The sequence below is a fragment of the Panthera tigris genome, chromosome B1 (assembly GCF_018350195.1).
Source record: "Panthera tigris isolate Pti1 chromosome B1, P.tigris_Pti1_mat1.1, whole genome shotgun sequence".
Lineage (NCBI taxonomy): Eukaryota > Metazoa > Chordata > Mammalia > Carnivora > Felidae > Panthera > Panthera tigris.
In genome coordinates this window covers 131,660,442-131,678,145 of record NC_056663.1, presented here as the reverse complement: position 1 = coordinate 131,678,145, position 17,704 = coordinate 131,660,442, and the positions used below count along the sequence as shown (strand labels likewise).

The 17,704-nt window shown below is 40.0% G+C and overlaps 1 protein-coding gene across 3 annotated transcripts in view; it reads left to right on the top strand.

The window, feature by feature from the left end:
* Positions 1-17,704, top strand: part of HERC6 (HECT and RLD domain containing E3 ubiquitin protein ligase family member 6) — a 62,360-nt gene that overhangs the window by 6,069 nt on the left and 38,587 nt on the right. For 2 of the 3 annotated variants that reach the window (XM_042984205.1, XM_042984204.1), the window contains exons 4-8: positions 2,393-2,620; positions 3,960-4,054; positions 5,771-5,898; positions 13,252-13,394; positions 14,055-14,122. In XM_042984205.1, coding sequence (XP_042840139.1) covers positions 2,393-2,620; positions 3,960-4,054; positions 5,771-5,898; positions 13,252-13,394; positions 14,055-14,122 — 662 coding nt within the window. The remainder of the gene's footprint in view (positions 1-2,392; positions 2,621-3,959; positions 4,055-5,770; positions 5,899-13,251; positions 13,395-14,054; positions 14,123-17,704) is intronic. The other variant, XM_007074813.3, reaches the window with a different exon arrangement.

Below are 17,704 nucleotides of genomic sequence, written 5' to 3'. Positions count from 1 at the left end.
TAATATTTTCATGCATGGAAGTTCACAAAAAAGAAGTGAAACTCAAGAAGTCATTAGACTTGGGGACTTATATACCATTTTAACAAAGGAAAGATTTGGGCTTTGCAGGATGATCAATTGTAGGGAAGTGACTTGGAAATATGTGGAAATAATGGAAGATAAGAGTTATTTTATTAAGGGTTATTTGTGAAGACTCATGTTGATGCAGACTTTCCATCTCTGGTGATGAGTCACTGCCCATCCCTGGTGCAGGAAAGGACACCTTCACAAAGGGAAATATATACATTGCTTTTGGGTGGATAAGAGGAGGGGCAGAGAACTTTTCCTGCATAGATTGATTCTCAATTGCCTTCAGCTCAAGATAACCCTTATGCCAAAATGACATATTTTGGGGTGGCATATTCTGATTGCCTTCAAGAGACATTTAACATTTGTATGTCCTTCAGGTGATATCTTATGCATAATTGCAGCTGTGCCACAAGGGCTATGAACAGCCAGCGTTTATTTCCTGGTTGCCTTCTGTCGCACCAGCTATTTTGTGAAATGCTTTACATGTATAATCTCATTCAGTCACTTAACAAACACTGAACCTGGGCATTATTTGTATTCTCATTTTAGAAATGAAGAAATTTGGACTCAGACTTTCAGCAATTTGCCTAAGGTCACACACTAACAGATAGTGAGATTTGAACCAATACTTGTTTACATCCCAATCCTAAGTGCTTAACCACTGGACCACACAGGCCATGAGACCGTACTATAATCCTGTGGCTATTGTATAATTCCTTCCTGCCATTTCCAGCTATTTGATCTAGGGCAAGTTATTTAACTTGACTCTCGATTTTCTCATCTGTAGGAGTACTGATGTCTACCTTACAGGCTGTTCAGAAGATTCAGTGAAACAAGACATACAATATATCCTGCACAGTCCAAAGCGGATAGTAGGGGTACAATAAATATTAGTCTCTTTTCCTTCCACACTTTTCTTCTTCTTAATTATTGAAATAGTTTGAATTATTTCCTCAGGGTATTGATTTGTCTTTACATTGGTCTGGATTGTGAAGGTTGTGTGAAGCCCGGGTACCCAGTACATTTGCTATGGTGAACTGTGAGTTCTCATAGACCTTAATGTGGGTTTGACATTCTGCATTGTGCCCTCAGACATACTTTTCAATGGTAGAACTAGCTTTAGAAGAGTTTAAAAAAGAAAAAAATTAGATGTAATAACATAAACATCTGAGACACGTTGGCAGTTTCCTGGGTAGACAATGAAACATTAGAAGATCTTGACTTTTGACCTCATGTAAATTATCCACCTCTGGTCAAATTCAACATAAAATGTTGTTGGTTGTTTTCTCCCATCCAGTCATTCCACAAATGTTTGTTAAGTGCCTATAATGTTTCCAGCAAAGAGGATATAGCAGTGAACAAACCTAAGACTGTGCTTTCATGGAGTTTATATTATGGGGGTATGTAGGGGAAGTGAGCCTTAAACACATAGACCAATATTTATGTCATATAACAGAGATAAGGGTGTGGGGGAAAAAATGAGGCCAGGTAAGGGAATGGGAGCAAGTACTCAAGTGGAGGAAAGGGGTCTTTCTCTTTTATAAAGGATGCCACGGAAGCTATTTCTTACAAGGTGAGCAGACACCAAAAGAAGGGGAGGAGGGAGACAAGATGCTAAGGTCATGATCCAAAGGAATGATCCAGATGTAAAGGCCATGAGGTTGTGGAATACTCAACAGGGAACAACAGGGGCTCTGGAAAGGTATGAGCAAAGGGGAAATGAAGTCTGAGATGTGTCATGGGGAATCCTGGTGACCTGGTGCTTGTGAGCTGTGGTGAGAATTGGCCTTTTATTGAGTGAGACAGAAAATCCCTAAAGGGTTCAGTCTGACTTATTTTTTTAAAAGACCACTCTGGCTACCCTTTGGAGAAAAGACAAACATGGACTCTGGGAGCCCAGTGAGGTGCTGTTGTAATCTTCCAGGAGAAAAGTGATGGTGGCTTGGTGGCTAAGGTGGTAACAGTGAGGAGGTGAGAAGTGGTCAGATTCCAGATACATTTTAAAGATAGAGACTTTAGGATTTGCTAGGTAGAAGGGTGTAAAAGAAAGAAAGGAGATGAGCATGACTCCTAAGATTTCTAGTCTGAGCAACTGAAAGAACACAGTTGCCCTTGACTGGGAGGGAGAAGAGGAGTGGATGTTGTTGGAAGGGACTTTTGAAGGTGTTCTTGACCATCTTCCTTGCCTTTAGTCAGAATACTCTAACCTCTTTTGTCCCTATTTTAAGTACTAAAGATCTTTAGAATTAGGGTGGTAGTTTCTACTCAAATTTGGCATTCCAATATTTTTACAATTTTGAATTTCTCTTCTTTATTTTTGTAGATGGCCAAGTGTTTTCATGGGGAAGTAACAGCCATGGGCAGCTGGGCCTGGGGAAAGAGCTCCCCTCCCAAGCCAGCCCACAGAGGGTGAGGTCCCTGGATGGCATCCCCCTGGCTCAGGTGGCTGCAGGCGGGGCCCACAGCTTTGCCCTGTCTCTCTCTGGGACTTCATTTGGCTGGGGAAGCAACAATGCAGGGCAGCTGGCCTTCTTCGGGAGTAATGTTCCAGGTAACAAGATAATCTTGTTCTTGCAGTAAATCATTCTTTCTTTCCAGTTGGAAGACCAGCTCTGCAAAGGGTACTCTCAATGATTAGAGCAGTGATTCCCAGGCTCTGGAATATATTAGAATCACCTGGGGTGCCATCTTAATTTTTGATTGCCACTATAATATATTACCAGAAACTTGTGGCTTGAAACAACATAGATTTCTTATCTTATAGTTCTGGTAGTCAGAAGTCTTATGCAGGTCTCAGTGGGCTAAAAAAAAGTGTCAGCAGCTTTGGGACAACCAGGTGTGGGGTGGGGATGGACCTTGCATTATTTTCTTGCCTTTTTCCCCCTCTAGAGTCCATTTACATTCCTTGACTCATAGCCCCCTTCTTCAAAGCCAGCAATGGCTGGTTAAGTCTTCCTCAAGTCACTCTGACAGTGACTCTCCTACCTCCCTCTTCCTCAGTCAAAGGAGGAATTTGTAATTACATTGGGCCCACACAGATAATCCAGGCTAACCTCCCTATTTTAAGGTCAACAGTTTAGCAACTTTAATTCCATCTGCTTCCTTAACTCCTCTTTGCAGTGTAACCTAACATATTCACAGCCTCTGGGGAAAGGACACGGACATCTTCCGAAGCCCCTTATTTTTTCTACTGCAAGAGCATTGAAAAATCCCAGTGCCCACCCCCTCCAAACAAGTTGCAAGTGCCCAAGTTAGACCCTATACCAAGTAAATCAGAATGTCTGGGGATGGAAACCAGGCATTGGTCATTGTTAAAGATTCCACAGGTTATTCCAATGTGCAGTCAAGTTTGAGAACCACTGGATTAAAAGATGCTAGCTGGAGAAAAACCAGTTCCTGGCAACCCTTAAACTCACTGTGAAGTCTTCCCCATGAACCCTTTCCTCCTCTGTTCAGTTCTTTACATTCAGCTAACATATTTGGTGCCTGTTAAGTACCAGTACTTACATCTCGTTTCATTTAACTCTGCCAACATGAAATAAGTCTTATTTTCTCAATTATTATTGCATATTTGCAGAACACCTACCATGTGACAGAAATGAATATAATATAATGGCAATATTACTGGGAATAAAGGTCTTAAAACTTAGCTTTGTAGGAGAATAGTGTTAGGTGTTATAGAAGATCAAATTTTCCAGAAATAAATGCTAAAGGACTGCTTTTCTTTCTTTTCCAAAGCAGGGCTTTCCCTCTATTTTATAATACTTCTGAGTGTTCATTTTAAAAATTATGTTAACTAATTACAAGATGATAAAACTATTAAAAGATGTAAAAACTCATGATTCTGAGGCTGTTTCTTATACTCTAGACATTGTACTTTCTTTCAACAGTGCAAAGCTACAAGCCTCGTTCAGTTAGTGCGCTGAAAACTCTCGGTGTGGTTTATATCAGCTGTGGTCATGAGCACACTGCAGTGCTTACCCAGGTAATCTAAAATGTTTTGCTATTTTTGGCAAATGAGAAATGTTACCACAAGGTATAGGTATTGGCTGTTGTTAAAAGCCATATGCGTATCAGTATCTCAACTATATCCATTCAATGTACAAATATCTAAAGAGGAGAAATTAGCCAAATATAAACCATGAAAGTTTCAAGATCCTCTAACAAAAGCTAACTTCAGCTTTAGGAAATATTTTTAGATACCCGCTGAGTTAGATTAATATAGGAGAGAATCCTTTTAGCAATGATTCATTCATAATGTAGTTCTACAGGTGAAAATTATTATAGAAGAGATGAAGTAATTTTTACAGATTTCAATAACCCAAATTATAGACTAGAACCTACTTTGTTCCATTTCTTGCTTGGCAAAATTATAAGCCTGCTTTGTAAATGTTTGCTTCCTCTTGTTATACTGGCCAAATAGTATATTCCAAGGGGGTGGATTCTCTCCATAGCCATAAGGAATAGACTTGAAAACTATTTGTGTGGTTGAAATGATTATTTAAAAACTAAATACCTAAAATAATTTGTATTACTTGTTTTAACTTTAAAAAAAATTTTTTTTTAACATTTATTTATTTTTGAGACAGAGAGAGAGAGAGAGCATGAACAGGGGAGGGTCAGAGAAAGAGGGAGACACAGAATCTGAAACAGGCTCCAGGCTCTGAGCTGTCAACACAGAGCCCAATGCAGGGCTCGAACCCACAGACCGCGAGATCATGGCCTGAGCCAAAGTCGGACGCTCAACCAACTGAGCCACCCAGGCTCCCTGTTTTAACTTTTTTAATGTTTATTTTTGAGAGAGAGGGAGAGCGTGAGCGAGGGAGGAGCAGAGAGAGACGGGGACAGAGGATCCAAAGCAGGCTCTGTGCTGACAGCAGAGAGCCCGATGTGGGGCTCTAACTCACAAACCATGGGATCACGACCTGAGCCGAAGTCAGACGCTTAACCAACTGAGCCACCCAGGTGCCCCGGTATTATTTGTTTAAAAGCGTGTTTGGATTATATTATTCTTAGTGGACAGGAGAAAGCTAGAGTTGTTTTAATCAAGAGTCATCTTTGGTTGCACCTGTGTGGCTCAGTTGGTTGAGCCTCCAGACTCTTGGTTTCAGCTCAGGTCCCCATCTCTTAGTTTGTGGGATAGAGCCCTGCGTCAGGCTCCACGCTGATAGCACGGAGCCTGCTTGGGATTCTCTCTCTCCCCATCTGTCTCTCTGCCCATCCCCGACTCACACTCATTTTCTCTCTCTCTCTCTTTCTCAAAATAAATAAACAAAACTTTAAAAAAAAAATCATTTTTTGAGGGGCCCCTGGCTGGCTCAGTCAGAAGAGCATACAACTCTTGATAGTGGGGTTGTGAGTTCGACCCCAAGGTTGGGTGTAGAGATTACTAAAAAAAATAAGTACACTTTAAAAAAATCATCTTTTGAGAAAAGATTATTTTCAGAGAAATGTTCAAATAAATAAAGCAACCCTCTATTTAAATGTGTTATTCTTGAGCCATCCATTGATTCTACAATGAAAGCCAACGGTTTTTCATGTTTAATGAGTTAACTTACATACACTCTTAGAAATAATAAATATAAGACCCTTCATATAGTACTCTCATATAATTCTCTGATGATACTTATTTTTAAGTTTCTAGTTACTTTTTTAAATATGAAATTAGTTTGATTCCTTCTATTCCTTCTTTTTTAAACAGAATGGGAAAGTGTTCACATTTGGAGACAATAGCTGTGGACAGCTGGGACACAGCCCCACTGCTGAGAAGACAGGTCCACAACTCATGGAAGGAATTGAAGGCCTAGTTTCACAGATAGACTGCGGAAGGTAATAGGCTAGTTTTTTGTTTGTTTGTTTTTAGTGTGAGTAGAATGTGTTATATTTTATGATTTAGAAATGACTCCTCAGCAATGTTTCAAAACTTAAAACACAAAATATGTAACTACTATTTTTCTAGATCATTTTCCTTTCTGAAAATTTACTTCTTTTAAATATAGTTTAAGTTTTCTATTTTTTCTTCTTTATTCCAGACATTTCATTTATTTAATAAGAATTTATTGGAAGTCTACTGTGTATAGACCACCTTATTAGGTGCTGAAGGTTGGCAAGAGGGTTTAAAATAAAAACAGTGGTACTTGCCTACTTGAGTTGATAAAGCAAAATTAAAGTATTCTCACACAAATAGAAGATAATACATATTTACATATGCATTCAGAGTTTTGCATAACCTAATTATGAGGACACTGAATATTATCTACCCAATTTATAAATAACAAAGCTTACATTTATTTAAAAAAAAATTTTTTTAACGTTTTTATTTATTTTTGAGACAGAGAGACAGAGCATGAGCAGGGGAGGGGCAGAGAGAGAGAGGGAGACACAGAATCCGAAGCAGGTTCCAGGCTCTGATCTGTCAGCACAGAGCCCGATGCGGGCTTGTTTGTACTCACAGACCAAGAGATCATGGCCTGAGCTGAAGTTGGAGGCTCAACCGACTGAGCCACCCAGGAGCCCTACAAAGCTTACATTTAAAACACAAATGAAGGAGAACCTGGGTGGCTCAGTTAAGCATCTGACTGGCTCAGGTCATGATCTCTCGGTCCATGTGTTCAACCCCCACATCAAGCTCTGTGCTTGACAGCTCAGGGCCTGGAGCCTGCTTTGGATTCTGTGTCTCCCTCTCGATCTCCCCCTCCTCAACTCACACTCTATCTTTCTCTCTCTCTTAAAAGTAAATAAACATTTAAAAAAATAATAAAACAAATGATAGGGGCATCTGGGTGGCTCAGGTCAAGATCTCACAGTTTGTGAGTTCCAGCCCTGCATCAGGCTCTTGGACTCTCAGCTGTCAGCAAGGTGCCTGCTTCAGATTCTCTGTCCTCTCTCTCTCTGTCCCTCCCCCGCTGGTGTGCATGCACCAACAAGGCTCTCTCTCTCTCAAAAATAAACCTTAAAAAATAATAAAAATAAAAAAATAAAACACAAATGACAGAAACCATAGTAAAGACTTATCAATAATATTCTATCTTTAAGGTTACTAAAAAGTTAATATTCGGGGAGGGCTTCTGGGAAGATGGCAGCGTAGGAGGACACTGGGCTCACCACGTCCTGCTGATCAGATTCCACCCACACCTGCCTAAATAACCCAGAAAATCACCAGAAGACTAGCAGAATGGATTCTCTGGAGCCAAGCATAGACAAGAGGCCTATGGAAGAGGGTAGGAAGGGCAGAGAGGCCGTGCGCACAACCCAGACAGGCAGGCGGGAGGGAGCTGGGGCAGAGGCGCAGCCCATCTGCCAAGCAGAGGCCCTGAGTCTGGCTGGCAAAAGCAGAGGGGTCGGCTGGAGTGTGTTCTGACAGCAAGCGACTCTTAACATCTGGAGGGTTATAAGTTAACAGATCTTCTCGGTGAGCGGGAGGGCTGGAGGACAACGGGAAGGAGAGTTGTTGAGCCCCGGACAACAGAGCGCAGCTTGGCGGGGAACAAAGGTGCTCACCAGCGCCATCTCCGTTGCCCATCCCCCAGCCAAAACCACAAAGGGAACCAGTTCTTATCAGGGAACTTGCTTGCACCGCGCAAACACCCAACGCTGTGCTTCTGCGGATCCATTGGACCCATCCCTCCGGCGGCGGGTCTGACTCCCTCCCGGTGCCACAGGGCCCCTCCCGAAGCGGATCTCCGAAGGAAAAGAGAGCTGAGCCTGCCCCTCCCGCCCCTGTGCACCTTGCCGATCCAACCCAGCTAATATGTCAGATCCCCAGCACCACAAGCCTGGCAGTGTGCAAGTAGCCCAGATGGGCCATGCCACCCCACAGTGAATCCTGCCCCTAGGAGAGGGGAAGAGAAGGTACACACCAGTCTGTGGTCCCAGCGGTGGGCTGGGGGCAGACATCAGGTCTGACAGCGGCCCTGCCCACCAAAGCAAGTTATTCCAGACAGCACAGGGGAAGTGCCCTGCAGTTCCCCACCACTCCAGGTACTATCCAAGATGATGAAACGGAAGAATTCCCCTCAAAAAAACGTCCAGGAAATAATGACAGCTAACGAACTGATCAAAAATGACTTAAACAATATAACAGTAAGTGAATTTAGAATAATAGTCATAAAATTAATCGCTGGGCTTGAAAACAGTATAAAAGACAGCAGAGAATCTATTGCTACAGAAATCAAGGGATTAAGGAACAGCCAGGAGGAGCTAAAAAATGCTATTAATGAGCTGCAAAATAAAATGGAGATGACCACAGCTCGGATTGAAGAGGCAGATGAGAGAATAGGTGAACTAGAAGATAAAATTATGGAAAAAGAGGAAGCTGAGAAGAAGAGAGATAAAAAAAATCCAGGAGTATGAGGGGAAAATTAGAGAACTAAGTGATGCACTAAAGAGAAATAATCCATGCATAATTGGTATTCCAGAGGAGGAAGAGAGAGGGAAAGGTGCTGAAGGTGTACTTGAAGAAATAATAGCTGAGAACTTCCCGGATCTGGGGAAGGAAAAAGGCATTGAAATCCAAGAGGCACAGAGAACTCCCTTCAGACATAACTTGAATTGATCTTCTGCATGACATATCATAGTGAAACTGGCAAAATACAAGGATAAAAAGAAAATTCTGAAAGCAGCTAGGTTTAAACGTGCTCTAACATATAAAGGGAGATCAATAAGACTAGTGATGGATCTCTCTACTGAAACTTGGCAGGCCAGAAAGGAATGGCAGGAAATCTTCAATGTGATGAACAGAAAAAATATGCAGCCGAGAATCCTCTACCCAGCAAATCTGTCATTTAGAATAGAAGGAGAGATAAACGTCTTCCCAAACAAACAAAAACTGAAGGAATTCGTCACCACTAAACCAGCCCTACAAGAGATCCTAAGGGGGATCCTGTGAGACAAAGTACCAGAGACATCACTACAAGCATGAAACCTACAGACATCACAATGACTCAAACCCATATCTTTCTATAATAACACTGAATGTAAATGGACTAAATGCACCAACCAAAAGACATAGGTATCAGAATGGATAAAAAAAACAAGACCCATCTATTTGCTGTCTACAAGAGACTCATTTTAGACCTGAGGACACCTTCAGATTGAAAGTGAGGGGATGGAGAACTATTTATCATGCTATTCGAAGTCAAAAGAAAGCTGGAGTAGCCATACTTATATCAGACAAACTAGACTTTAAATTAAAGGCTGTAACAAGAGATAAAGAAGGGCATTATATAATAATTGCAGGGTCTATCCATCAAGAAGAACTAACAATTATAAATGTCTGTGCATCGAATACGGGAGCTCCCAAATATATAAAACAATTACAAACAAAAGCAACCTTATTGACAAGAATGTGGTAACTGCAGGGGACTTTAATACCCCACTTACAACAATGGATAGATCATCTAGACACATGGTCAATAAAGAAACAAAGGCCCTGAATAATACATTGGATCAGATGGACTTGACAGATATATTTAGAACTCTGCATCCCAAAGCAACAGAATATACTTTCTTCTCGAGTGCACATGGAACATTCTCCAAGATAGATCACATACTGGGTCACAAAACAGCCCTTCATAAGTATACAAGAATTGAGATCATACCATGCATACTTTCGGACCACAATGCTATGAAGCTTGAAATCAACCACAGGAAAAAGTCTGGAAAACCTCCAAAAGCATGGAGGTTAAAGAACACCCTACCAAAGAATGAATGGGTCAACCAGGCAATTAGAGAAGAAATTAAAAAATATATGGAAACAAACGAAAATGAAAATACAACAATCCAAATGCTTTGGGATGCAACGAAGGCAGTCCTGAGAGGAAAATACATTGCAGTCCAGGTCTATCTCAAGAAACAAGAAAAATCCCAAATACAAAATCTAACAGCACACCTAAAGGAAATAGAAGCAGAGCAGCAAAGACACCCCCAAACCCAGCAGAAGAAGGGAAATAATAAAGATCAGAGCAGAAATAAACAATATAGAATCTAAAAAAACTATAGAGCAGATCAATGAAACCAAGAGTTGGTTTTTTGAAAAAATAAACAAAATTGATAAACCTCTAGCCAGGCTTCTCAAAAAGAAAAGGGAGATGACCCAAATAGATAAAATCATGAATGAAAATGGAATTACAACCAATCCCTCAGAAATACAAACAATTATCAGGGAATACTATGAAAAATTATATGTCAACAAATTGGACAACTTGGAAGAAATGGACAAATTCCTAAACACCCACACTTTCAAAACTCAAACAGGAGGAAATAGAAAGCTTGAACAGACCCATAACCAGCGAAGAAATTGAATCAGTTATCAAAAATCTCCCGACAAATAAGAGTCCAGGACCAGATGGCTTCCCTGGGGAATTCTACCAGATGTTTAAAGCAGAGATAATACCTATCCTTCTCAAGCTATTCCAAAAAATAGAAAGGGAAGGAAAACTTCCAGACTCATTCTATGAAGCCAGTATTACTTTGATTCCTAAACCAGACAGAGACCCAGTAAAAAAAGAGAACTACAGGCCAATATCCATGATGAATATGGATGCAAAAATTCTCAATAAGATACTAGCAAATCGAATTCAACAGGTTATTAAAAAAATTATTCCCATGATCAAGTGGGATTCATTCCTGGGATGCAGGGCTGGTTCAACATCTGCAAATCAATCAACGTGATACATCACATTAATAAAAGAAAAGATAAGAACTATATGATCCTGTCAATCGATGCAGAAAGGCATTTGACAAAATTCAGCAACCTTTCTTAATAAAAACCCTTGAGAAAGTCGGGATAGAAGGAACATACTTAAAGATCATAAAAGCCATTTATGAAAAGCCCACAGCTAACATCATCCTCAATGAGGAAGAACTGAGAGCTTTTTCCCTGAGATCAGGAACACGACAGGGATGTCCACTCTCACTGCTGTTGTTTAACATAGTGTTGGAAGTTCTAGCATCAGCAATCATACAACAAAAGGAAATGAAAGGCATCAAAATTGGCAAAGATGAAGTCAAGCTTTCACTTTTTGCAGATGACGTGATATTATACATGGAAAATCTGATAGACTCCACCAAAAGTCTGCCAGAACTGATACATGAATTCAGCAAAGTTGCAGGATACAAAATCAATGTACAGAAATCAGTTGCATTCTTATACACTAATAATGAAGCAACAGAAAGACAAATAAAGAAACTGATCCCATTCACAATTGCACCAAGAAGCATAAAATACCTAGGAATAAATCTAACCAAAGATGTACAAGATCTGTATGCTGAAAACTATAGAAAGCTTATGAAGGAAATTGAAGAAGATATAAGGAAATGAAAAAACATTCCGTGCTCATGGATTGGAAGAATAAATATTGTTAAAATGTAAATACTACCCAAAGCTATCTACACATTCAATGCAATCCCAATCAAAATTGCACCAGCATTCTTCTCAAAGCTAGAACAAGCAATCCTAAAATTCATATGGAACCACAAAAGGTCCCGAATAGCCAAAGTAATTTTGAAGAAGACCAAAGCAGGAGGCATCACAATCCCAGACTTTAGCCTCTACTACAAAGCTGTAATCATCAAGACAGCATGGTATTGGCACAAAAACAGACACATAGACCAATGGAATACAATAGAAACCCCAGAACTAGACCCACAAACGTATGGCCAACTCATCTTTGACAAAGCAGGAAAGAATATCCAATGGAAAAAAGACAGTCTCTTTAACAAAGGGTGCTGGGAGAACTGGACAGCAGCATGCAGAAGAATGAAACTAGACCACTTTCTTACACCATTCACAAAAATAAACTCAAAATGGATAAAGGACCTGAATGTGAGACAGGAAACCATCAAAACCCTAGAGGAGAAAGCAGGAAAAGACCTCTCTGACCTCAGCCGTAGCAATATCTTACTCGACACATCCCCAAAGGCAAGGGAATTAAAAGCAAAATGAACTATTGGGACCTCATGAAGATAAAAAGCTTCTGCACAGCAAAGGAAACAACCAACAAAACTAAAAGGCAACCAAAGGAATGGGAAAAGATATTTGCAAATGACATATCGGAAAGGGCTAGTGTCCAAAATTTATAAAGAGCTCACCAAACTCCACACCCAAAAAACAAATAATCCAGTGAAGAAATGGGCAGAAAACATGAATAGACACTTCTCTAAAGAAGACATCCAGATGGTCAACAGGCACATGAAAAGATGCTCAATGTCGCTCCTCATCAGGGAAATACAAATCAAAACCACACTCAGGTATCACCTCACGCCAGTCAGAGTGGCCAAAATGAACAAATCAGGAGACTACAGATGCTGGCGAGGATGTGGAGAAACAGGAACCCTCTTGCACTGTTGGTGGGAATGCAAACTGGTGCAGCCGCTCTGGAAAACAGTGTGGGAAGGTTCCTCAAAAAGTTAAAAATATACCTACCCTATGACCCAGCAGTAGCACTGCTAGGAATTTACCCAAGGGATACAGGAGTACTGATGCATAGGGGCACTTGTACCCCTATGTTTATAGCAGCACTCTCAACAATAGCCAAATTATGGAAAGAGCCTAAATGCCCATCAACTGATGAATGCATAAAGAAATTGTGGTTTATATACACAATGGAGTACTGAGTGGCAATGAGAAAGAATGAAATATGGCCCTTTGTAGCAACGTGGATGGAACTGCAGAGTGTGATGTTAAGTGAAATAAGCCATACAGAGAAGGACAGATACCATACGTTTTCACTCTTATGTGGATGCTGAGAAACTTAACAGAAACCATGGGGGAGGGGAAGGAAAAAAAGAAAAAAGAGGTTAGAGTGGGAGACAGCCAAAGCATAAGAGACTGTTAAAAACTGAGAACAAACTGAGGGTTGATGGGGGGTGGGAGGGAGGGGAGGGTGGCTGATGGGTATTGAGGAGGGCACCTTTTGGGATGAGCACCGGGTGTTGTATGGAAACCAATTTGACAATAAATTTCATATGTTAAAAAAAATAAATGCGTTACTATGCAAAAAAAAAAAAAAAGTTAATATTCACCTACCATTTGTTTAACCACATCATTTGGTACCCTCTCACCCTAACATTATAATAAGGTATCTGAGTACTTAGTAGATAAACCTGTTATTTTGTGTTAGGAGACATCATCTTCCTCAAAAAGTGAGTACCTTGGTCTTCATTATATTCTCTCTCTTGCAGTTACCATACCCTTGCGTATGTCTACACCACAGGCCAGGTGGTATCTTTTGGTCGCGGACCAAGTTGCAAAAGCTGCTCAAATCATCCGGAGCCTCTGACAGAGAACACTGACGTTACCTGCCTGATTTCTGCTGAGAGTAAAAGTGGTTCCACTAAGTCATGATTTTGTTTTAATTGATGCCACTGGAGGAGAAATATTATTTATCTTCCTTTCACAGGAGTACATAGACCTCTGGTTCTTTTAGTACTGTTACTTTTAATTAAGACAATATGCAGTTTTTCTTATGTAATGATTCTTGGAGTATTTAGTAATTTTTTTCTGAAGATTAAGGTAATACAAAAAAGATCCCAAGTTGATGAATTATCAGAAAGATATACTTTTATATATATTTAATCAAACCTCTTCTAGGGGTGCCGGGTTGGCTCAGAGGAGCATGTGACTCTTGATCTCGGTGTTGTGAGTTCAGGCCCCACCTTTGGTGTAGAGATTACTTTAAAAAATAAAATCTTAAAAAAAGTACATCTAAAGCACATCACCTTGGTTTCATTAAGCAAGTGCATGAAAAATTAAATTTTAAGCTAAGTGTGTATGCAACATGTAGGCTGATCAAAATAAATTGTTTATGGTGCTTGTTAAAATTCATTTAGAAGAATACTAATTGCCAATAAATAAGTAAATTTAGCTTGGTAATATATCAGGTTTTTTTTTAAGGCTATTTTTTCAAAGTAGTTTTAGGTTTATAACAAAAGATTTATTTTTTACTTCTAAAAACAATAAACATGGATTTATGACTTTCTTTTAGGACTTGTGGATGTTCAAGTCAAGCACATTTTTGCTGGAACACATGCCAATTTTGTGACAACTTACAAGGTATCTATTACGCTTTCTGTTTCTTTTAAAAATCATTGTTTTCCTCTAGATTTCAAACCAGTATTTGAAACATTGTATCATTTGTGTATATTCATATTTTTTACTAAAATAATAAGATCCTCTGTTAGAATGCTTCTTAAAAAATCTGTAATTTTCACTTCCTCATTTGGCTTCCTGAGAGATGAGACCCCAAATCTAAATTCATTGTTTTTACACTGTTTATTATTAAGTAATATTAATGATAATATTAAGAGCAGTGATTAATATTAATTGATTAGTGTTAATTGTAGCCCTCATGCATGAAGGACCAATCAAAATGCTCCAAGTCAATCAACACATTTAATCCTCATGTCAATTCCAATTGGTATTATTTCCCCCATTTTATATATGAAAGAACTGAGTCTCAGAGAAGTGGACTCACCCAAAGTTGCACTGCTAAGTGGCACAGCTGAATCCAGGCAATCCAGCTCCAAAGCTTAAACCATTACCCACCGTACCATAGTACCCTCCCAGTTGGTGACAGAGAGGATCTTATCATATTTCTGGGTGAAATGCTTGTATGGAGGTGGAAGTATACAGATGTACCTCATTATATTGGCACTTTGCTTTAGTGCGTTTTTTTACAAACTGAAGGTTTGTGGCAATGCTATATTGAAGAAGTTTATGGGCACCATTTTTCCAACAGCATTTGCTCGCTTCTTGTCTCTGTGTCACATTTTGGTAATTCTTGCAATATTTCAAACTTTTCCATTATTACTATATATGTTATGGTGATCTGTGATCAGTGATTTTTGATGTTACTGTTGACATTGTTTGGGGACACCATGAACCATGCCCCTCTAGGGTGGCAAACTGAAAGGTGTGTGTTCTGGCTGTTTCACCAACTGGCTGTTCCCCTGTCTCTCTCCCTCTCCTTGGGCCTTCCTGTTTATTCTCTGAGACAAAACAATGTTGAAATTTGGCCAGTTAATAACCCTACAATAGCTTCTAAATGTTCTGGTGAAAGGAAGAGTCACATGTCATTTTAAATAAATAAGAAGCTAGAGGGGCGCCTGGATGGCTCAGTCGGTTGAGTGGCCGACTTCAGCTCAGGTCATGATCTCGCGGTCCGTGAGTTCGAGCCCCGCGTCGGGCTCTGGGCTGATGGCTTGGAGCCTGGAGCCTGCTTCCGATTCTGTGTCTCCCTCTCTCTCTGCCCCTCCCCCGTTCATGCTCTGTCTCTCTCTGTCTCAAAAATAAATAAAACGTTAAAAAAAAAAATAAATAAATAAATAAATAAATAAGAAGCTAGAAATTATAAACTTAGTGAGGAAGACCCATCGAAAGCTGAGACAGGCTGAAAACCACATCAAACCTAGCTAAGCTGTGAATGCAAAGGAAAAGTTCTTGAAGGAAATAAAAAGTGCTACATCAGTGAACACACAAATGATAAGAAAGTGAAACAGCCTTACTTCTAATATGGAGAAAGTGTTAGTGGTCTGGATAGAAGATCAAACATTCCCTTAATACCAAAAGCCTGATCCAAGGCAAGGCCCTAACTCTCCTCAATTTTATGAAGGCTGAGAGAGGTGAGGAAGCTGCAGTACAGAAGTTTGAAACTAGCGGAGTTTGGTTTGTGAGGTTCAAGTAAAGAAACCATCTCCATAACATCAGAGTGCAAGGTAAAGCAGCAAGTGCTGCAGCAAGTTACCCAGAAGATCTAGTTAAGATGATTAATGAAGGTGGCTACACTAACCAACAGGTTTTCAATGCAGATGAGACAGCTTTCCACTGGAAGAAGATGCCATGTAGGACTTTCATAGCTAGAGAGAAGTCACTGCCTACCTTCAAAGCTTCAAAGGATGCCTGACTATCTTGTTAGGGGCTAATGCAGCTGCTGACTTTAAGTAGAAGCCAGTGTTCATTTACCATCCTGAAAATCCTAGGGCCCTTAAGAATTGTGCTTTATCTAATCTGCTTGTTCTCTATGAATGGAACAACAAAGCCTAGGTGACAGCACCTCTTTATAACATGGTTTATAGAATATTTTAAGGCCATTGCAGAGATCTGCCAAAAAAATAAAAGTTTTCTTTCAAAATATTATTGCTCATAGATAGTACACCTGGTCATCCAGGAGTTCTGATGGAGATGTACAACCAGAATGATATTGTTTTAATCCCTGTTAACATAACATCCATTCTGTAGTCCATGAATCAAGGAGTCATTTTGACTTTCAAGTCATATTATTTAAGAAATACACTTCATAAGGCTACAGCTGACGGTGCCTGGGTGGCTCAGTCAGTTAAGCATCTGACTTTAGCTCAGGTCATGATCTCACAGTTTGTGAGCTCGAGCCCTGCATCGGGTGAACCTGAGCCCTGCTTTGGGTGAGCCCTGCTTCTCTCTCTCCCTCTCTGCCCCTTGCTCACTTGCGCCCTCTCTCTTAAAGAAAAAAAAAAGGCTACAGCTGTCATTGATAGTAATTCCTCTAATGGATCTGGGCGAAGTCAATTGAAAACCTTCTGGAAAAGATTCACCGTCCTAGATTCTATTAAGAACATTCATGATTCATGGGAAGAGTTTAAGATGTCAACATTAACAGCAGTTTGGAAGAAACTGGTTCCAGCCCTCATGGAGGACTTTGAGGGGTTCAAGACTTCAGTAGTGGAAACAGCAAGAGAACTAGAATCAGAAGTGGAGCCTGAAGATGTGAATGAATTGCTACAATCTCATGATAAAACTATGAATCGATGAGAAGTTGCTTTTTATGGATGAGTAAAGAAAATTGTTTCTTGAGATGGCATCTACTCCTGGTGAAGATGCTGTGAAGATTGTTGAAATGATGGTTGAAATGATGACAAAGGATCTATATTTTTACATAAACTGAGTTGATAAAGCAGCAGCAAGGTTTGAGAGGATTGACTTCAATTTTGAAAGAAGCTCTGTAAAATGCTGCCAAACAGCATCATGTGGTACAGAGAAATCGTAAAAGGAAGCACCCATTGATATGGCAAACTTCAGTGTTGTCTTATTTGAGGAAATTGCCACAGCTATCCCCAACCCTGACCACCAACATCAAGGCAAGATTACAACCTTCATCAGAAGAAATATTATGACTCACTGAGAGCTCAAATGATGACTAGCAGTTCTTAGCAATGAAGTATTTTTTAACTTAAGATATATACATTGCTGGGGTGCCTGGGGTGGCTCAATCGGTTAAGTGTCCAACTCTTGGTTTGGGCTCAGGTCATGATCTCACAGTTCATGGGATCGAGCCCTGCACTGGTCTTCGCACTGACAAGCAGAGCCTGCATGGGATTTTCTCTCTCTCCCTCTCTCTCTGTCCCTCCCCTGCTTGCAATCTCTCTCTCAAAATAAACTTAAAAAAAAAAGATATATACATTATTTTTTTTTTAGACATGATGCTTTTTCACACTTCATAGACTACAGTATTGTGTAAACATAATTGAAGCCAAAAAATTCATTTGACTCACTTTATTGCAATATTCACTTTATTGTGGTAGAATTGAACCGAACCCTCAGTATCTTTAAGGTATGCTGTATGTAGTTATTTTCCCAATTTGTACTTTTTTTTTTAATTAT